The 22,467-nt window shown below is 45.6% G+C and overlaps 1 protein-coding gene and 2 pseudogenes across 1 annotated transcript; 1 reads left to right on the top strand and 2 right to left on the bottom strand.

Annotated features, from left to right (window-relative positions):
* The first annotated feature begins 9,437 nt into the window (after nucleotides 1-9,437).
* LOC123411270 lies at nucleotides 9,438-10,913 on the top strand. The gene has a single exon (XM_045104204.1). The coding sequence runs from the start codon at nucleotides 9,498-9,500 to the stop codon at nucleotides 10,776-10,778; it is 1,281 nt and encodes a 426-aa protein (XP_044960139.1). The 5' UTR covers nucleotides 9,438-9,497; the 3' UTR covers nucleotides 10,779-10,913.
* Nucleotides 10,914-12,714: 1,801 nt separating this feature from the next.
* On the bottom strand, nucleotides 12,715-16,346 carry LOC123399305 (annotated as a pseudogene).
* Nucleotides 16,347-16,979: 633 nt separating this feature from the next.
* On the bottom strand, nucleotides 16,980-18,331 carry LOC123399315 (annotated as a pseudogene).
* Nucleotides 18,332-22,467: the final 4,136 nt, after the last annotated feature.

Genomic DNA, 22,467 nt, shown 5'->3' on the forward strand with positions numbered 1-22,467 from the left:
CTCCTAGGGGAAGGGTTGGTAGGTATAAACCATCGCGTGATCCCGACCGCCACGCAAAGAATGACAATCAATATACTAATCATGCTAAGATTTCATCACATAGCGGTTCACCATACGTGCATGCTACGGGAATCACTAACTTCAACACAAGTATTTCTAGATCCACAACACCTTACTAGCATGACTTCAATATTACCATAACCAAAACTCAAAACTAATTGAGATGAATAAAACTTCTCTAACTATTCAATGCACATGAAGGTGGAAGTTTTCGTATCCCTTTGGATAACTACCCCTTTTGAGACTACTTTCAAAGCATAGATAAACTACCAAGCCACGCACCGTTGTGCTCTAAAAGATATAAGTGAAGCACATAGAGCAAAAGTATCTAGCTCAAAAGATATATGTGAAGCACATGTGAGTTGAATTGTCTACAAAAATATATAAGTGAAGCTCGACAAAATCACGGTGTGTGCGTGTCTCTCTCTCTAGGTGTGCAGAAAGGACGATTGTGACACAACAAAAATAAAAGACTCCTACGATACAAGACGCTCCAAGCAAAAACACATAACATGTGGTGAATAAAAATATAGCCCCAAGTAACGTTACCGATGGATTGAAGACGAGAGAGGGGATGCCTTCCCGGGGCATCCCCAAGATTAGGCTTTTACGGCATCCTTGAATCTCTTGGGGTGCCTTGGTCATCCCCAAGCTTGAGCTCTTGCCACTCTTTATGTTTTTGTCCATAAGAACTTCACCCGAAACTTGAAAACTTCACAACACGAAACTTAAACAGAAACTCGTGATAACATTAGTACAAGAAAGCAAACCACCACTTCCTTAGGTACTGTAGCAAACTTAAATTATACTTGTGCTGATGTTGGGTTACTATACTTACAATCTTCCATGGCTAATACCCCCCCGATACTATCCATAGTTTCATCAAAATAAGCAACCAACACAACAAAAACAGAATCTGTTAACAGCAGGCCAGTCTATAGCAATCTGTATATTTCGTATACCTCTGGTACTTCAAAAATTCTGAAAAATTACGAAAGTATTACGAATTTGCGTAGCAATCAGCAGCAAAAAGAATCAACTCAAAATCTCTTACAGAACAAAAATGAAAATTCTTTTCGTGAGCAGAAAGTTTCTGTCTTTTCCAGCATGACCAAACAATCATCCCCAAGACTAATCATAACGGTTTTGCTTGGCGCAAAAAGAAACACAAAAAACACAATCATAACAGAATTATGAAAGTGTGGAAAACACAAAACAGGAAGCAAAAAGCAAAGAAAAATTTATTCATTGGGTTGCCTCCGAACAAGCGCTATCTTTAACGCCCTTAGCTAGGCATTGATTTCAATGATGCTCACATAAAAGGTAAGGATTGAAACACAATGAGAGCATCATGGAGCAAATGGCTAGCACATTTAAGTTTAACCCACTTCCTATGCATAGGGATTTTGTGATCGAACAATTTATTGGAGCAAGAATCAACTAGCATAGGAAGGCAAAACAAGCATAGCTTCAAAAATTTCAACATATGGAGAGGAAGCTTGATACTGTTGCAATAAGTAGAAGCATATGATCCTCTCACATAGTAATTTTCAGTAGCATCATGAATGAATTCAACAATGTAACTATCACAAAGGATATTCTTTTCATGATCCACATGCAAGCAAAGTTGACGCTCTTCAAAAATAGTGGGATTATCATCTAAAGTCATGACTTCTCCAAACCCACTTTCAATATTATTGCAAATATCATATTCATCTTGAGGCTTGAACAAATTTTCAAGATCATAAGAAAGATCATCACCCCAATCATGATTATTGCAACAAGTAGTGGTCAAAGCAAAACTAGCATCCCCAAGTTTAGGGTTTTGCATATCTTTAGCATGATTGTCACTAATAGAATTTATAGTGAAACGATTGCAATCATGCTTTTCATCCAAGGAGCCCTCGTGAATCACTTCATGAATTTCTTCCTCACAATTTTCAGATTCACGCATCTTACGCAAAACTCCAAAGAAATAGTCAATTGCCCTCAACTCACTAGCAATTTGTTCCACACGAGTGGGTCTCTTAAAGAGATTAGCTAGTGGATGATGATCCATATCAATGGATTTTTAGCAAGCAAAGATGCAAGCTAAAAGAAGGCACATGGTAACACAAGCAAACAGAAAGCGAGTGGAAGAAGGGCGAACGGAAAAAGGCAAATGAAAACGGCAAATGTGAAGTGGGGGAGAGGAAAACGAGAGGCAACTGGCAACAAAAGTAAATGCAAGAGAAGAGTTTGTGAGACCTACTTGGATAGATCTTGATTTCTCCTCCCCGGCAACGGCGCCAGAAATACTTCTGATGTTTCAGAAGGATCCTCGGCAATGGCGAAGGAATGCTTCTGATGTCCGTTATGCTGCTGCACAAAAGACCTTCCAGTGGCGCCCGAAATGGGCACGTTGACGACACCAGGAATCCTTCTACGTTGGTGTTCCCTCAAAGCGGAGAGGATGATGTAGCACAACGGAGGTAAGTATTTCCCTCAGTTTGATAACCAAGGTATCAATCCGGCGGAGGAGTATCTCAAGATCCTGCACAAACACAAAAGCTTGCACCCAACGCTATGAAGGGGTTGTCAATCCCTTATAGATTGTTTGCTAAGTGAGAACTGAAAGCAACAAAGTAACAAAGCAAAGTAAAAGCAGAGTTGTAAACGATGGATGTGAATAGACCCGGGGGCCGTAGTGTTAACTAGTGGCTTCTCTCATGAAAGCAAGTAGATGGTGGGTGAACAAATTACTGTCGAGCAATTGATAGAACTGTGCAGAGTCGTGACGATATCTATGCAATGATTATTTCTATAGGCATCACGTCCGAAACAAGTAGACCGATACTTTCTGCATCTACTACTATTACTCCACACGTCGACCCTATCCAGCATGCATCTACTGTATTAAGTCCATAAGAACATAGTAACGCCTTAAGCAAGATGCATGATGTAGAGGGATAATCTCAAACCAAAGATAAAAACCCCATCTTTTTACCCTTGATGGCAACTGGGAAAGGTCACCACATGGCAGAACCCAAAACCAAGCACTTCTCTCATTGCAAGAATCATAGATCTAGTTGGCCAAACAAAACCCAAGACTCGGAGAGACTTACAAGGATATCAAATCATGCATATAAAAAATCAGCAAAGACTCAAATATATATCATAGATAATCTGATCACAAGTCCACAATTCATCGGATCTCGACAAACACACCGCCAAAGAAGATTACATCGGATAAATCTGCATGAAGATCATGGAGAACTTTGTATTGAAGATCCAAGAGAGAGAAGAAGCCATCTAGCTACTAACTACGGACCCGTAGGTCTGAAGTGAACTACTCACGAGTCACTGGAAGGGTGATGATGATGATGAAGAAGCCCTCCAACTCCAAAGTCCCCTCCGACAGGGCGTCGGGAAGGGTCTCCAGATGAGATCTCGCCGAAACGGAAGCTTGCAGCGGCGGAAAAGTATTTTCAAGGCTCCCCTGATTTTTTGCGGAATATTTGGGAATTTATAGGCCAAAGACCTAGGTCAGGGGGCGGCCAGGGAGGCCACAAGCCTGCCCACCGCCGCCTCCCCCTGGTGGCAGAGTGGGGGCTTGTGGGCTCCCTGGAGCCCACCTGGCTTGACCCAAAAGCCCGTGGACTTCTTCCGTTCGGGAAAAAATCATTTCAGGGTTTTTCTTCCGTTTGGACTCCGTTCCAAAATCAGATCTGAAAAGAGTCAAAAACACGGAAAAAAACAGGAACTCGCACTTGGCACTGAATTAATAAGTTAGTCCCAAAAAGATATAAAAAGGTACATAAAACATACAAAGAAGGCAAGATAACAACGTGAAACCATCAAAAGTTATAGATACATTTGAGACGTATCAGCCGGTCACGCGTGCTTCGTGTGATCACGAGGGATCCTACGACCGTATCTTTGCTTTGTGTCCGCGTAGAAAGTAGGCACTCATGCCCCCAACACACATGTATCTCCCTTATCCTTATCTTATCACCTTAGATTAGTTTTCCTCCACACGTTCCACTCCATCTTACTTTTCCTCAACCTAACTGTGACAGCCCGAGACCGACGTTCCAGAAGATTCCCCTCTTTATTCCGTTTTGTCGTGTGTCTATTTTTTATTTGTCGCATCATTATCGCATCATGCGCATCATCAGCATTGCATCGACATCCCGTTGCCACCAGTTTTCAAAAGTTGCATCCGTTATTAGTTGCCGCTTCCCGTCGTTGCCCGTTCTGAGCCCGACCACACACGCACGCGCCCTCGGCATTGTCGAAACCTTGTTTTAAAAGTGTTTGTAAAACTTTCTCTGATTGGGTTGAAATTTGACGTGCGGTCCTAATTTAATATAGGTAGGATGCCTGTCAAATTTCGTCGCCATCGGAGTCTGTCTGGTACCCGAACGGTCGACCGTAGCAGCACCGTATTCGGTCTATTGTCGGGCGTCTTTCGATATTTTAAATCTCGTTGCCGGGTCGCCCGTTTTCCCTCTCGTCTCCACATAACTACTTTACACGGCCACTTAGCCCGTCCCGCGTTCAGAATTGTTCGAATCCGACCGTGCGGTTGGATCTGGAACGAAATTCCGCTAAACCTAACCCCCCTTTGTCTATAAATAGACCTCCCCGGGCATTTAGACAGCAAACCCTAGCCATCTACCTCATTTTCCATGCCCCACCAACCCCGGCCGCAACCCCTCTCTCCCCTGTCTCCCACCAGCAGCAGCCGGCCCATGGAGCCCGCGTTGGGCCCGCCCGAGCCCATCTAGGCCCGAGCTCCGCAGCAGCAGCTCCGCCCATGGCAGCAGTCGGCCCGCAGCTCGCCTCGCCCCGCCGTCTCGTGTCGTGCCGGCCTGCGGCCGCAGCCCTACTGGCCGCCTCACGTCGCCCAACCGTTGCCCGTAGCCACTGGAACCTCGCCCCTGCGCAGCCGCCGCCCGGATCGAGTCCCGCCATGGAAGCTTCTGTCACCCGGTTCCCCGCCGTCGCCTGCTTCCGTCGCTGCCGCGCTGCCTTCGTCTCCGGCGGGAATGGGACCGGCCGCCCCAGATCCGCCCGGATCTGCCGCCTCCCGGTCCCTTCGCGCCTTGGCCGAGCCGCCCTCGCCACCGGTCGCCACCTCCCTTGTTGCGCCGCCATGGCTCCTCACCGGAGGAGAACGAGGACCAAAGCCACCTCGGCCCAGCCTGGACCGGCCCACCGCCTCACCTCCCCCGCGTAGCGGCCCAGTCTGCCCCGGTGGCCCAGCAAGCGCCCCGGCCCACGCGCGCCAGCGACCTCCTTCGTCGGCCTCCTTCCTCAGCAGCCTCCCAACCGGCCTGAGCCAACCCGCAAGGTGAGGCCCCCTTTGTCGCCCTAAATCACGCACTAGGCGCTAGATATTATCCTGCGCCCCCTTATGTAGCCCAATAGTGTTTTTTTAGTTTTAGAATTCAATTAATTCCAGGGAATAGACGTATATTCAAACGCCCGTAACTTTAAATCCGTATGTCGGATCGCGATGAATTAGATATGGATCTTGTGTAGATTTTCGCGTAGATCACGAATTTGCAACTTGCATAAATGTTTGACGTAGTTTGACGTGCCGAATGTCTAGCTTTGCATGCTTTCTCTATAGGATAATTGCCCGTATTTATTTCCCGTGCGTGTCCAGGTTGCTCGAACACCGTAGATAAAATGTCCATGTTTTAGGAACCCTTTTGCCATGCATTTTAGAGTAGTTGTTGGTATTTTTGCATGTAGGATTTTGTAGCTAGTTTGCTATACCGTGTTTAGGATATTATCTCGCATTTACGTGTGGCGATATTCTTGTGTTGCAACCCCTCATGATTTATATGTTTTCGGGGTAGAAAAATCCATAGAATTTTACTGTGCATTTAGTTTTGGCTTTTGAGCAAGTTAGCTCACGTGATATTTTGCCGTGTTGCCTTTTGTTTATTTAGTGGAATTTAATCCGTGCGTGATATGAAGGAGTTGCCAACTAGAGATATGCCCTTGGATGTTTAGTCTAGCCCCTGGTAATTTTGATTGTAATAGAAATCCATGTTTAGGTGTGGTTTGTTTGTTCTTTACTTGCTAGGAAATAGTGTTGTTTAGAGATGCTGAAATATTTCTAAGTCTGAAATCTGTTATATTTTGTTGCTGTCTTTGCATGAGTTTAGTTGGTGATCTGTAGCTCTTTTGAGGTTGGTGCAATGGAGTTAGTTATAGACTTTAAGATTGTCTATCATGTTGTGAATTTTCATGCCATTTGGAGTCCTGTAGATTATGGTTTTGCTGCTGTCAGTATGGCTTCAGATTGAAAACTGTAGTTTCATAAACTATTATTTTCACTAAGTCTGAAACTGTGTGTGAGAAGCCATTTTGTGACTTCTTTTCCTAGTGTTCCATGCTTCCATGCTAGGTGTTATTAGTTGTATGTGGTAGTGCTTCTTGCCCTCTATCGTGTCATGCCAGGGTGTTATTAGTTGTATGTGGTAGGCCTTGCTGGATTAGTTTTACCTTTGACGAGATAGCTTGTGCATCGGGATTCCGGTGATGCTTTGGGTAATCTCAGAGTTGAGGTTTTCCACTAAGGAGTCTGACGACATTGCGAGCTTCGTGATCGAGGATTTCTATGCGTCTTGTGGTAATTTGTGATGGACTAGTTGGAGCACCCTACAGGGTTAAATCTTTCGGAAAGCCGTGCCCGTGGTTATGTGGCAACGTGGAAACTTTGTTTAACACTGGTTCTAGATAACTTGAAGTTAACTTAATTAAAACTTGCCAACTGTGTGCGTAACCGTGACTGTCTCTTTTATGAGTTCCTTCTCCGATCGAGGACACGGTGGGGTTATCTCTGACGTAGGTAGGTGTTCAGGATCATTCATTTGATCATCAGTAGTCACGTCCGCTATGCGTAGATCTTCCCCCTCTTATTTCTTGTAGTCGTAAGTTTAGCCACCAAATATATGCTTAGCCGTTGCTGCAACCTCACCACTTAACCTTACCTCACCCATTAAGCTTTGCTAGTCTTGATACCTTTGGAAATGAGATTGATGAGTCCCCTGTGGCTCACAGATTACTACAATACCAGTTGGAGGTACATGTAAAGATTATTTGACGCGAGCGCGTTGATTGTTCATTTGGAGTTGCTTCTTCTTCTTCTTCTTCATCGATCTAGGATGGGTTTCAAGCCGGGGGCCTCGGATAGCAAGGATGGACGTCGTTTTCTTTTCTCATTTGTTTTCGTTCGTAGTCGGACCCTGCTCTTATTCATGATATTTATGTAATGCACTGATGTGACTCTGATGTAGCTTGTGGCGAGTGTAAGCCAATTCTTTATATCTCTTATTTTCAGTACATGTACTTGTAACGATATCCATTCTTGCGAAACGACGAGACGCGCTTCTATCCCTGACGAGGTCCTCGCGCCAAATTAAGGATAGGGTCGCATCTTGGGCACACTAACAGAGTGGTCTCTGTTCCCCAATGAACTGTAGTAGATACGTCATTATGAGAGCTCGAACCATTGCACTTTTTTCTCTCCCACACAATGTGTCGCCCCAGCACATCCTCATCGTCGTCTGTTGCAAAGAGCGCTCAAGTTTTGAGAGCTACAACCTTGATTGAAGGGAGCTTCAACCGGTGTCATGGGAGAGACGACCATGGACGGTGAGCGTGGTGACCACGGGACGGCGCTGTACCGAGCAAAAATCGGCTTCATGATTTTTTTGCTACATGCTTCAACCGGCATCACAATTTGCTACAATCGATATCGCATCATGCTACCACCGGTGTTGTGTTTTGCTACATTGGAGAACCGTGTCGCGATTTTGCTACAATCATCGTTTGATTTTTTGCTACATGCTTCAACCGGCATCGCAATTTGCTACAACCGGTATCACATCATGCTACCACCGGTGTTGTGTTTTGCTACATTGGACAACTGGCATCGCGATTTTGCTACAATCACCATTTGATTTTTTTTGCTACATGCTTCAACCGGCATCACAATTTGCTACAATTGTATGGCATCATGCTATCACCGGTGTTGTGTTTTGCTACATTAGACAACTGGTGTCGTAATTTTTCTACAATCATCGTTTTAATTTGCTATGAATGGTAACAAGGCAAGGTGTGACTGAAAGCGTGGCGAGTTGCGTTTACTCGACGGCGAAACATATTTTGATGGATTCAACGCTTGGTTTTCTTGGAACCATTGAACCGAGATGTTGCATGAGTGTGATACAACCAACGTGCACCAGCGAATGACGATGGCTACTTTTTTGCAACCATCGTCTACTTTTGCTACCATCAGCGACACAAATTGCTACAACAACGGTTGTGCTGCGCCCGACTAGGCCGTTTGATAGAACCAACGATGTCAATTTTGTTAGAACCATCAAGGTCTTTTTTGCTACAATTGGTGATCCAAAATGTTGCAACCGCCACGCTAGGATGCTGGACGACACGCACGACGAGCTTTAACCGTGTCGCCGGAGCTACAACCAAGTGTATCAAAGCTGCAACCGTTTTGATGTTGCTACGGTGTCACCGGAGCTGCAATCGAGTATTAAAGAAGCTACATCCATGTGGGATAGAACTACAAGCGTTTTGTAGTAATGACGACGAGAGGGCATTGACAACTGCAGAGAGTCGCAAGAGTGCGTGAGGCTGCTGCAACCAGTGACGTGGAAGGAGGACTCCTGCATGTATTTTCCTCACGCTGAACGAAACATTTTTAAGAAAGAGGATGTGTGATGTGGGATAGGAAATCAGAGGCTATGGAAGACTTAATCTAAGGTAAACGCTTCCACCCGGCACGGCTCGCTGGCAGATGCTTGCAACATTTTTCCGTCAAAATTGCTGCAACCGTGTGTTTTTCTGATACAAACGTTTTTCATGCAACTTTTTTTCTCGTGTAAATTTGTTGCAACTAGCGTCATTTTTGCTGCAAGCGTTTTTTTCTACATTTGTCCGGTAAAAAAGATGCATATACGTTTGGTTGCAACTACAGTTCGTCGGATTTTTCGTTACAATCGATGTTTTTTCCTTTTGCTACAACCGTGTTAATTTTTGCTATAACCGGCATCTTTTTTTGCTGCAATCATTCACTAAAAAAGTTGGATACACGTTCACATAGATATTTGTTACAACCGGCGTTTGACTTTTGCTATCATGCATCATCAGCTTTGTTTTTTTGCTACGATCACGTAGATATTTTTTTTTTACTATAAATTTTGTTTTTTGTTGCAATCGTTGAAATTTAAAGCACTGCCCTTAATCTAATGGTCTATGCCAGACCGGCCGAACGTTAGCGTCGGTCCGTCGACGCTTATCACTTCCCTTTTCAAAAAAGAAAAGGTTGTTTTCAATTAAGAAATCTGTCCGTGTACGCATACGTTCTGCACTGTACGCAGTCCCGATTGTATTCGAATTCGGATGGTTCAGCCCGTATGTACAATGAAAATAATAAATACTCAGGACACAAGGACCACGTAGGAAACAATCGATCATCACGGCGCATCGATAGGAGAGACGAGATGAACCCCATCTGCCACCGCCGCCGCCCCGAGCTGCCGCCGCCGGCGAAGACGACCCCGACGGACGATGAAAACCTCCTCGCCGAGATACTCCTCCGCCTCCCTCCGCAGCCTTCGTCCCTCCCCCGCGCCTCCCTCGTCTGCAAGCAGTGGCGCCACCTCATCGCCGATCCCCAATTCCTCCGCCGCTTCTGCGCCCACCACCGGGAGCCCCCCATCATCGGAGTGTTCCTGGACTTCTACCGCGGAGACCTCTCCTTCAGGTCGGTCCTGGACCGGCCGGACCGCATCCCGTCCGAGCGCTTCTCCGTGCGGTTCGACAATATCGAAGGCGGCGGCGGCGATGGCATCTGGTCCTTCCGCCGCTGCCGCCACGGCCGCGTGCTCTTCACCAGAGGGGATCGCCTAGGCAGGGGCTGCCTCCAGATCTTGGTGTGGGATCCCGTCACAGGCGACCGCCGCTTCATAGGCAGTCCACCGCAGTTGGACCACGACTGGAGCAAGTCACATGTGCAAGCGGATGTGCTCTGTGTTGCCGGCGACGAGGACCACGTGCACGGCAGCTGCCACTCGAGCCCCTTCAAGGTCGTCTTGGTGTCCGCCGACAAGCTCGTCGCGCGAGCCTGCGTCTACTCATCGGAAACCAACTCATGGGGCGATCTCATATCGACCGATGTTCCGTATCACACCATGTCTTGTGTTGGAAGCCGAAGCATCCTGGTTCGGAATTCCCTCCACTGGTTTATTTTTGGTACTCAGACTGGCATCCTTGAGCTTGATTTGGATACGCAGACCCTAGCTGTTGTAGAGGTGCCACCGGATGCCCATGCTAGTCATCACGGCCTCTACTTGAGTACGCTGGGCGGTGGGCTTGGCTTCATCGTTGTGTCAGACAACTTCGTAGCTTATCTATGGGTGAGGGCGACTGTTCTTGGTGGAGTTGCTGGATGGATGCCGGCACAAGCAATTGACTTGAACAAGCTTCTTCCGCTGAGACCAGGCGAGTGGACAAATCTTCAAACGGTGTTGGGGGTTGCTGGAGATGATAATGTGATATTTGTGTCAACAAATGGAGGCGTCTTCATGGTCCATCTTGAGTCATTGCAGTTTAAGAAGATCTTTGAAAGCAATCCTTTCGCCGAATGTACCACTTCCACTATCCACCCATTCACTAGTTTTGTACAAGGAGTATAACAGGCATGTAGTTTACTGTACAATTTTGATACCAAACGATTTCAATAGTTTTTTGGGCTGGTGATGAACTCATAACAGTGTTTTTTTAAATATTTTTGTTCATGAGGAGTACTAGACATTACGTATGCTCGTCTATTACAGTATGTGTAACCTGTACTCTGTACCAAGCTATGATAGAGATCTTTTCACAATAAGATATATAACAGTTGGAAGCAGCTTAGCTGAAACCGAAAAAAATCAATGACTAAATTGGCATATTTGAAATCTTAAAATTTGTATAGTATCTTGATACTTGCGAGAACTTTATTTGATCTTCTGTTATGAATGATGACTCTTGTTCTTTTATCATGTTTTGAAGTGCCTCTCTGTAGTGAAGAGGATATGTTTTAATCTTTAGGCCTTGTTTGGTACTGGTGTATTTCAGGGAATTAGTGGGGATTATCCCGGTCAAATCCCTAAATCCTCACATATCCCATAACGTCATTTGGTTTTAGTGTATTTGACATGTTTTATCCTCACATTTTTCCACAAATCCCTAAATTCTAGTGCATTTTCAATACACTATCCCTACCTAGTGTATTGGGGATAAATGGGGGTTTGAAGGGATTTGGTGAAGGATGGGGTTTCATCCAATCCCTGTGGGGATTATCCCCACCAATCTTTTCAAAAACCCTAGTACCAAACAAGGCCTTAGTAAGGTAGCTTTATTTAACTCTGGGAAACCATTGCCACATCTATTTATCAGAATTTATTAGCTTGGTAAGTCCTTTTCTTGATTTGGGAGGATGATTGGATAGAGGTAGACTTTTAGTAACCCAGTTTCCAGGTTGCATTTTATCAGTTCCATCATTGAATTTTTTTGGTCGACCGAGTGTTTTACTGAAGGCGCTGGGACTGCCTCATTTGTGGAAGAATGCCTGCAGGGATTAACTTAGAACAATGGGAAGTTTTGAAGAAACTAAGGTTTTGGGTCGGGTTTTCCTGGTTTTTAGAAAGGTTCGCGTCTGCTGGCAGATAGCTGCTCTAGCTACAGTATTAGATAACCCCTCAAAAAAAAAAGTTACACCATCTAGTTTCATAACCCCTTTGTCAAGGAGAATGGGCGTTTGGCCCCCGAGCACCATGGAGGCCTTTTTTTGAAAATAATTCAAAATTCAAACTTTTTGGTTTCAAAAAAATGTGAAAACAATTATGCAAGTAAATAACGATTTTATGTATACTAGTTGGCTGCCCGTGCGTTGCTACGGACCAAAAAAAACAAATAAGTCAAATAATTGTTCTTATTTGGAAGTGTATATGTGTATTCATCAATACTCTTTCCGTTCCTTTATATAAGGTGCATTTGTTTTTTATAAAACCTATAATATAAGGTGCTTTTGTTCTAGTTTCTCATAATTCCCATCTTGACCTTCTAGAAAAAAAGAAAGTATATTTCCCCTGATTGCACGTATCTCTTCTTGTAGAGAAAAAATGAAACTATCTCTCTTTTGATTGTATGTATCTCTTACTTTTTTAGCCTAAATAATTTACTTGCCGCTAATCCACAAATTAGACAGCGGTAATTTTGGCCTAACTTATCTATAATTATATGTCTTGGTCACTATGCTGAAATTTATACACCTTATATACAAATGAAGGGAGTAAAATAATAGATACCAATTCTTTGTTCGCCTATTTACTCCTGCGCAACCATCGTGTCTCTTTTTTCTTACAACGAAATACAAAAGAAACTAAATTGCATGTGTACATACGAAGTTGAATTCATAAATTCCTCCCTCTTTTCATGTAATTTCAGCAAAGAAGCATTTGAATTTTCCTTAGGTTCATTAGTCTGCCTATCTGTAGAACCTCTTGAATCCCCTCTTTTTCGTGCAACTTTCTTCCTGCTCTTGCTTGCTTTCCTCTCAAAGCTACTGTGAGCATCAACGAGCTCCAGTTAAATGGCACCAAGAGGGTAGTGTAAGATAAGGGAAGGGAATACTAACGCGCTAAGTGCGCCACATCCTTTCGCATGGCCGTTCATTTTTGTAACAATTACAGCACCAACCAGAACACTTTGCCTGAATGCTTGGGCCTGAGCAAATGCAGCCTGACCAATGCTACCATCCATCACAAATATTACCAGGTCTGGTTTCTGCATGATATCATGACAATGAAGGTGAGCTTTTCATTTGGTTCAGGTTACAACTGAAAGTAAGGGTTCTGCGTGTATTACTCTTGCTTCTGAAACTTGGCGCATTTCTTCAAACAGAGCCGCTTCCTGTTTGTGCCTTCCACTTGTATCTACAATTATGAGATCACAATTTTCTTTTCTAAACCTCTCCACGCCCTCAACAACAATTTTTACTGGGTCTGATTCCATGTAGCTGCAGTGACACAACAATTAGGAAAAACAAGAGATAGCAAATCATAATATTAGCAGTCGAAGTGGTAAAGAGGTGCTAGTGTACCTTCCATAGAAAGGAACCATGATCTTTGTCGCATTTTGTTTTAGCTGATCAAAAGCACCAGCCCTGAATGTGTCAGCACAAACCAGTGCCGGTTTAAATCCTATCTTTTGATGATAATGGGCATATTTCGTACAAGTGGTATTTTTCCCAGAACCTGCATGAACAAGACGATGCCTTGTGATTTGTGAACAGTATATTATAAGCAATGCAACTAAAGTGCAGAAGACATATAACCGATCATTAGTGAGCCAGTCAGCTAAACAACAACAGCCCCACACCGAAGCCAAATAGTATCATAAGAATGTGATCTATCACTTACAACTGGCCCTTCAAATGACTCGCTAATTACAAACTACCCATCCAAGATGAGAAAACATGCAGTATAAAGTGTATCTTTCTTTTAGAATAGAACAAAATTTGCAACACATCAGGTATCCACCCCAAAGGAACATAAGAATGGTTAATCACTACAACTCCAAGTCTCCAATTACATGGCTTCTTGTATCACCAAAAAAATCAGCCGGAGAGAATCACATGCCAGTAGCTCGACAAAGTGAAAAAATCATTGAAGGTGACTATTGTTTCCATGGTTTACCCCATCAAATGAATATATAAACAAGCCGGTAAACAGCTTAATCAGAAGTAATCAAGTCACTATGAAAGATAATGTTATTCTCATGAAATTTAACCGTGAAACAATGTCCTCCAAATTAAGGAATAACGGATACTGCATATGTTCATTTGGGGGGATGCAATTTCTAAAACATCATATATCAAGACAGAATTCGGACATACAGTAATAACGTGGCAGCAGGTAGGGCAGACTGACCTTGCAAACCAACAAACATGACCATGCACGGCTTCCCTTTCTTGGGAGCGAAGGTCGGCTTCCCGGCATCCAACATGTTGCATAGCTCATCGAAGACGGCCTACAGCAATGACGACATACACGGAAGGCTATTCAATTAAAACCTCTCCCCGAAATCACACGAGAGAATTTGCGTCAGGTTAGGGCGTGTTCGTGCGGGCGGGCGGGGCGAGGGCCTGGTTGTTGGTGAACGTCGCATGGGAAACAAAAAATTTCCTACGCGTACGAAGACCTATCATGGTGATGTCCATCTACGAGAGGGGATGAGTGATCTACGTACCCTTGTAGATCGTACAGCAGAAGCGTTAGTGAACGCGGTTGATGTAGTGGAACGTCCTCACGTCCCTCGATCCGCCCCGCGAACAATTCCGCGATCAGTCCCACGATCTAGTGCCGAACGGACGGCACCTCCGCGTTCAACACACGTACAGCTCGACGATGATCTCGGCCTTCTTGATCCACCAAGAGAGACGGAGAGGTAGAAGAGTTCTCCGGCAACGTGACGGCGCTCCGGAGGTTGGTGATGACCTTGTCTCAGCAGGGCTCCGCCCGAGCTCCGGAGAAACGCGATCTAGAGGAAAAACCGTGGAGGTATGTGGTCGGGCTGCCGTGGAAAAGTCGTCCCAAATCAGCCCCAATACCTCTGTATATATAGGTGGGAGGGAGGGGACCTTGCCTTGGGGCTCAAGGAGCCCCAAGGGGGTCGGCCGAGTCCAAGGGGGGAAGGCTCCCCCCCCAAACCGAGTTGGACTTGGTTTGCTGGGTGGGAGTCCTTCCCTTCCTTCCCACCTCCCTTTTTTTTTCTTTCTCTTTGATTTTCCTTTGTATGGCGCATAGGGCCCTTTTGGGCTGTCCCACCAGCCCACTAAGGGCTGGTGCGCCACCCTTATGGCCTATGGGCTTCCCCGGGGTGGGTTGCCCCCCCCCCCCCCCCGGTGAACTCCCGGAACCCATTCGTCATTCCCGGTACATTCCCGGTAACTCTGAAAACCTTCCGGTAATCAAATGAGGTCATCCTATATATCAATCTTCGTTTCCGGACCATTCCGGAAACCCTCGTGACGTCTGTGATCTTATCCGGGACTCCGAACAACATTCGGTAACCAACCATATAACTCAAATACGCATAAAACAACGTCGAACCTTAAGTGTGCAGACCCTGCGGGTTCGAGAATCATGTAGACATGACCCGAGAGACTCCTCGGTCAATATCCAATAGCGGGACCTGGATGCCCATATTGGATCCTACATATTATACGAAGATCTTATCGTTTGAACCTCAGTGCCAAGTATTCATATAATCCCGTATATCATTCCCTTTGTCCTTCGGTATGTTACTTGCCCGAGATTCGATCGTCAGTATCCGCATACCTATTTCAATCTCGTTTACCGGCAAGTCTCTTTACTCGTTCCGTAATACAAGATCCCGCAACTTACACTAAGTCACATTGCTTGCAAGGCTTGTGTGTGATGTTGTATTACCGAGTGGGCCCCGAGATACCTCTCCGTCACACGGAGTGACAAATCCCAGTCTTGATCCATACTAACTCAACTAACACCTTCGGAGATACCTGTAGAGCATCTTTATAGTCACCCAGTTACGTTGCGACGTTTGATACACACAAAGTATTCCTCCGGTGTCAGTGAGTTATATGATCTCATGGTCATAGGAATAAATACTTGACACGCAGAAAACAGTAGCAATAAAATGACACGATCAACATGCTACGTCTATTAGTTTGGGTCTAGTCCATCACGTGATTCTCCTAATGACGTGATCCAGTTATCAAGCAACAACACCTTGTTCATAATCAGAAGACACTGACTATCTTTGATCAACTGGCTAGCCAACTAGAGGCTTGCTAGGGACGGTGTTTTGTCTATGTATCCACACATGTAAATGAGTCTTCATTCAATACAATTATAGCATGGATAATAAACGATTATCTTGACACAGGAATTATAATAATAACTATATTTATCATTGCCTCTAGGGCATAATTCCAACACTGGTTGTTGTGGACACTATCGTCTTGATGACGCGGCGCTTGTCGGTGCCGGCGGCGTGCGCCCCGAGGTAGACGGCGCGCTTGACGCTGGCATGCATGTCGCGGACCATGTCGAACTGGATGTTGGCCTGCATGAGCGCGCGGGTGATCTCGTTGAGGCAGTCGCCGAGGACCCTCTCGTCGACAACCGTGGCGTTCGTCGCGCGCGGGAGAGGCTCCCACCGAGCTGCGCGAGCACCATCTCGCCGGACTCGCAGGGGGCGGCGGCAGGGCTCCCTCTCTCTCTCTCTCTGCAGCGCCGCGAGCGGTTAGCGGTAGGGCTCGAGGCGAACTGAACTTGGGGTAGACGTGGAGGGTGCTGGTGCGGCGCCGGGTGCCTCCGCCTGCGTCGGCGTATTGTGCGCCGACGCGTGCGCGGCCGCCGCCGAGTCCTGGGAGAAGGCGTCGGACGCGCGGCGCTCGCTGGCGCAGTCGGCCCGGTCGCTGGTGACGGCGGGGAGGTGCGCGCAGATGCCAATGCCCATCGCCCTCTTGGCCTTCCTCCACATCCCCTCCATGAGCGACGGCGCCCGGCAGATTCGCCTCGTGGGACCTCACACAAGATGGGATCGGGAGCAACGTGGGTGGGGGCTGGGTCGTGGGTCGTTGGTCCTTTTTCCGGCCAACTTTTCAATCTGAGGTAAGAGGAGCCGAGAGGGTTTTTTATTGAACTAATCGATGGTTTATCGCCTGGTTTACGGAGGGATTGAAAAAAATCGATGAAACGGTGGAAAGGCTAGCGGTAGGAAGGGGGATCGCTGGAGGTCGAACCATCACGACAGACGACAGATCCCCTTTAATAATAGAGATTAATATTCTATACATCAATAGGAAGTTAAAACTCAAAAGTGCTGTAAATACCTAGCTTGATTTTGGACACAGCGTTCCCTATTGCATGAATAATACCAATTGTTCCGCAAGCATTGCCAACAGTTTATTTTGTAAAATATACTTTCTTTTTGGGTTCCTGCATCATGAATATTTTGTATTATAAAGAAATAAGCATATAGAAACTTGGCATAGGTTCCTTAATAATCGTTGAGAAATTATATTTTACTATATCTCAAGCTATTTGGGAACCACAAAACCAACATGTATTGAAGCCATAAGATTATGCATATTGAAGAAACAATAGATACCTAATAAGCTGCTAACCACTGTGGACACAATTCATTATACTGAATTGATTCACAAGTTGAAATTTAGGGGAAACAAGTGTTACATGTAGAGTGAGCAGTGTAAAATGAACCAACAGTAGAAATCAACTTAACACATTGAAACTTTGTGGTTAGCAAGCACGATAACATTGAATCAATTTAACCACTGAAGTGCATTTGTTTTACTGGAGTATCCAACGAAATACCCCATAATCAGGGGCACCATGAAAATGGCTAAAGACCTACTGTTGGAAGTAACATGTAGAGTTTCAAGAATCAGCTAAAACCATACCCAGTGGCTGCTACCGTTCCTAGCTTCCTGCTAAGGTGTGGCATCAGGTGAACAATTTAAGCAGATACACATGATTTAGGTCCTAATGTCCTATGATTAATTACGCTGAACTACCATGACGATATTTCACCAAATTCCGTCCCTAAGAACACAATGTTTCATGAAATTATTCTTAGAAGTAGATGAACGAACCTTTTTTTTTACCAGGATTTATGGATGGCAATCGATGGATGTTACGCCAGGAAAATGTGCTGAGTATACTTAACACCAAACTAATCATACAGTTGAGTCTCACCTTGGTCTCCACCGTGGAGGAGGTGGTCGAGGCATCCGATTCCTTCTTCTTATCCTGCTCGCCAACACGCGGTGGAAAACAAATCAGCCCCTCCCCATCGCCGGCAAAAGCAACAACTCAAACAAAAACTCCACGGCCAATCAGGCGCCACCGCGCCAAGACTCGGGAAACACCTACGGGTAGAGCAGGAGGACGGCGAGGACCGGCTGGCGCACCATGACGAGCATCTCGTCGTCGAGCCCGTACACATTGCAGAACCCCACGTCCTCCGGGACCCCCAGCCCCCACATGAACCGCGCACCGTAGCGTGAGGGCCCGTGAGCGAGGGAGGAAGAGGGGAGGCCGGGGCGAGACACCGGTGAATACAGGAAGTGGAGAGGAGGCGTGGGTACCTGGTTCATGACGTTGGGGTTGGCCTCCAGGGGGAGCCACCGCTTCACCATGGCGGCCAGCGTGCCGGGGGAGGAGGGGATGGAGAGTGGCGGTGGCGGCGGGAGGCGCGGCGGCTCCGAGCGGCGCTGGGGCGGCGGCAGTGCCGAGCGGCGCGGGGGACGGGGGCGAGCGGCATGGGGGCGTGTGCGGCGGCTAGCGGCTGCGCGAGAGGAGCGATTCCCAGTTGAGGATGTGGGTGCGCGGTCATGTAGAGGGTTTTTATGTGAACCGGTTTTTTTTTGTATTTAATCGTTTGGTTTATGAAGGGATGAAAAAAAATCGATGGAACTGCTAGCGGTGGAAGTGCTAGCGTTAGGAGGGGGATCTGTCGTGGTCGAACCATCACGACAGACGGCAGATCCCCCTTTAATAGTAGAGATGTGTATAAAATTTCAGGATGAAAAATGTTAAAATGCGATGTGTATAAAAAAGACAAATTCATGACCTGAGAGGATGAATAGTATCATGTGTTAAAAACCTTTAGATTTATCTTTTTTGCACAACCCCCATTTCAATGTATTTTGTCCTAAAAATTTACACACATGTGTGTTACGCCCTCACATATCTCTGTATTTTTTTCAGATTTTTTTTAAATATAAAAATATGAATTTTCGTAAAATTTAAATTTTAAATTTAAAGGCCTCCATGAAGGCCGAACTCCAAAAGCAATCTCCGCTTTATCAAACCCGTATATGTTTCCATTAGTCTTAGGGCCTGTTCGAAGACCCTCCAGCTCCTAACTCCGCTCCCGGAGCAGCCGAAGCGGTAGTGCAAACTTATGAAACGGGTAAACAGAGAGACTGCAGATACGTGGATCTGGCGGAGATGGAGGTTTCCCGAACAACTCCTTAGTTCCTTAGTGTAACCGATTTGTTAGAAAATATATGTACCCATATATTTTTCACCACGACGTGCATATGGTTTATTGAGATTTAACCAAGTCTCAGTCTAGTACTCTAGTGATATACTCCCTCCGTTCCTAAATATAAGTCTTTCTAAGGATTCTACTAGAGAACTACATACAGATGTATATAGACATATTTTAAAGTGTAGATTCATTCATTTTGCTTCGTATGTAGTCACCTAGTAAAATCTTTTAAAAGACTTATATTTAGGAACGGAGGGAGTACCATGCAAGAGAGAAAAGGAAAAAACTAAAAAGAAAAATTAGCACGGAGGAAGTGCATATGGTTTACTGAGATTTAACCAAGTCTCAGTCTAGTATCTAGTGATATACCATGCAAGAGAGAAAAGGAAAAAACTGAAAATAAAAATTACATCATTCGTATTAAGGGGCTTATATGGATGCAAAAGCAGTAGTTTTATACTCCCTCCGTCCTATAATATAGGAGCGTTTTTACACTAGTATAATGTCAAAAACGCCACAAAGAGAGTAGTTTAGAAGACTAATTACGTACAACACCAGTGGTTCAAAAATGACAGAATGATACTACTTGTTAATATGAACCACCAACTGATTCAAAAAATACAGCAGCACAAAGGATATGTCAAGAACAAATCAACAAGATCAACACGTTGAACAGCCCATCAATTGGTTCGCCTGATGTGCAACACCCTAATCCATAAGAGTCGTCTCTCCTACTATGTTGACTGGCGCTAGATAATCCCCCCGAAGAGGCCCCTGTTGGGCAGTGGAAATGAACAACATCTGATAAGGCAAGAACGGGAAACATGAATATAGGAAGAGGTAGAAGCGAGGAGAGGAAAGGGACCAAACAGCGGTGGCACTTATCATTTATCGGCTAGATAATCCCCCGAAGAGGCCCCTGTCGGGCAGTGGAAATGAACAACATCTGACAAAGCAAGAACGGGAAATATGAATATAGGAAGAGGCAGAAGCGAGGAGTGGAAAGGGACCAAACGTCGACGCCACTTATCATTTATCGGCTGATCACTTTATCGTTCGTCGTCATCGCCTCTCGTCACCTCGCCCACGAGATGAGCGCTGTCTTGCACCACAATGTCATATTCATTTCGGTACTCTAATAAAGTGTATTTTCTCCATACAGGGATGTGCTTCTACAGCTAGCATGCATCTGCAAAAGTCCCTATATAGCATATGTGATCAAATTTATTCCTCTACGATGTACATAATTACCATCTACTCCCTATGTTCCTTAATCTCTTAGATTCTGACATGAGCATGATACTACACTCACAAGTGGTGTTGTTTAGAATGATAAAATAGATTGCTCTTGGTTGTTGTCTCGCACACTGGAATCAATTACATTATAACCCACAAGATCAATCATTCATTCATTTACTACTTTTGTACTTCTAATCACCCATGATTTATCAAATTTGTAATTGTCACTTGTACTATAACTGTTTGCATAATTATATTGTAATAGCCCGGAACCCACGCTTCAGAAGATTTTCTTTTTATTCCATTGTCGTCGTGTGGTTCTTTTGTTTGTCGTATTCATCATCGCATCATGCGCATCATCTGCATAGCATCGGCAGTTTGTTGCCATCATTTTTCTAAATTTGCATCCGTTATTAGTTGTCGGTTCTCTTTATTTTTGTCTTGACCGTTTCGAGACCATCAACACACGCACGCACCCGCGACATTGATAAAATATTGTTTTTCAAAATCAGTATAACACTTTCTCGGAATAGGTTAAAAGTTGACGTGCGGTCTTAATATAGTGTAGGTAGACCGCCTACCAAATTTCATCGCATTCGAAGTCCCTTTGAAACCTGAATCGTTAAACCTATAGCGGCTATAGCCGGTTTATTCTCAGACATTTTCGGGTTTGAAAACTCTATCACGGGTTGCCACTTCCCTCTTTTCTTAGCCCCAACCCCCTCTAAACAACCACTAACCCACCTAGCATAAGCCCCATCCATCTGGAGCCATCGGGTCGTTATCCTACGGTCCGCAAAAGAACTAAAACCCTCATCCCTAGCCCCATTTGCTATAAATAGACTCCCAAATCGTCCAAATCGGGTAAACCCTAGTTCCACCTTGAGCCCCGCGCCGACCGGCCACCTCTCCGCCGCCGCCACCTACCCAGGTCGCCTCCCACCTCGCGTCGGCCCCTCCCGACCTAGATCGGGGCCCGCCTGAGCCCATCTGGGCTCGTACAGGCCCGCACCGCGCCTCCGCCGCCCGAGCCGCTCCTCCCCGCGGCCTCCCACTCTAGCCCGCGTCCACCGCCGCGCTAGCCATGCCACCGGAGTGTCGCCGCCGCCGACCTCCATACCAGGCCAGCCCAGTCCGGACCCGTGCCCTTCTCCCCTTCTCCTTATTCCTCCTCTCTCCCTTTCCCTAACCTCGCCACCGCCTCTTCTTCGCAGGACCTGAGCTCCATGGCGCCACCCGAAGGAGGTCGTCGAGCCCTTACCGCCAGCCGGATGTAACGTCCAAGATGCGGTCCTATCCTTATTTTGGCGCGAGGGCCTCGACAGGGATAGAAACGCATCTCGTCGTTTCGCAAGAATGAATATCGTTACAAGTACATATACTGAAAAGATGAGTATAAGGAGTTGGCTTACACTCGCCACAAGCTACATCGGAGTCACATCAATACAATACATACAATCATCATGAAGAAGAGCAGGGTCCGACTACGGACAAAAAACAAATGATAAAAGAACGACGTCCATCCTTGCTATCCCAGGTTGCCGACCTGGAACCCATCCTAGATCGACGAAGAAAAAGAAGAAGAAACTCCAAATAGCACAATCAGCGTGCTCACGTCAAAGTAACTCTTTACCTGTACCTGCAACTGGTGTTGTAGTAATCTGTGAGCCACAGGGACTCAGCAATCTCATTTACAAAGGTATCAAGACTAGCAAAGCTCAATGGGTGAGGTATGGTTAAGTGGTGAGGCTGCAGCAAGTGACTAAGCATTTATTTGAGGTGGCTAACTTACGAGTACAAGAATAAGAGGGGGATGATCTACGCACAGCGGACGTGAACTACTGATGATCAAATGAATGATCATGAACACCTACTTACGTCAGACATAACCCCATTGTATCTTCGATCGGAGAAGGAGCTCGCGAAAGAGACAGTCACGGTTACGCACTCAGTTGGCAAGTTTTTGTTAAGCTTACTTCAAGTTATCTAGAACCAGATGTTAAACAAAGTTTTCACATTGCCACATAACCACGGGCACGA

This window comes from Hordeum vulgare, chromosome 1H (genome assembly GCF_904849725.1).
Source record: "Hordeum vulgare subsp. vulgare chromosome 1H, MorexV3_pseudomolecules_assembly, whole genome shotgun sequence".
In the NCBI taxonomy this organism is placed as follows: domain Eukaryota; kingdom Viridiplantae; phylum Streptophyta; class Magnoliopsida; order Poales; family Poaceae; genus Hordeum; species Hordeum vulgare.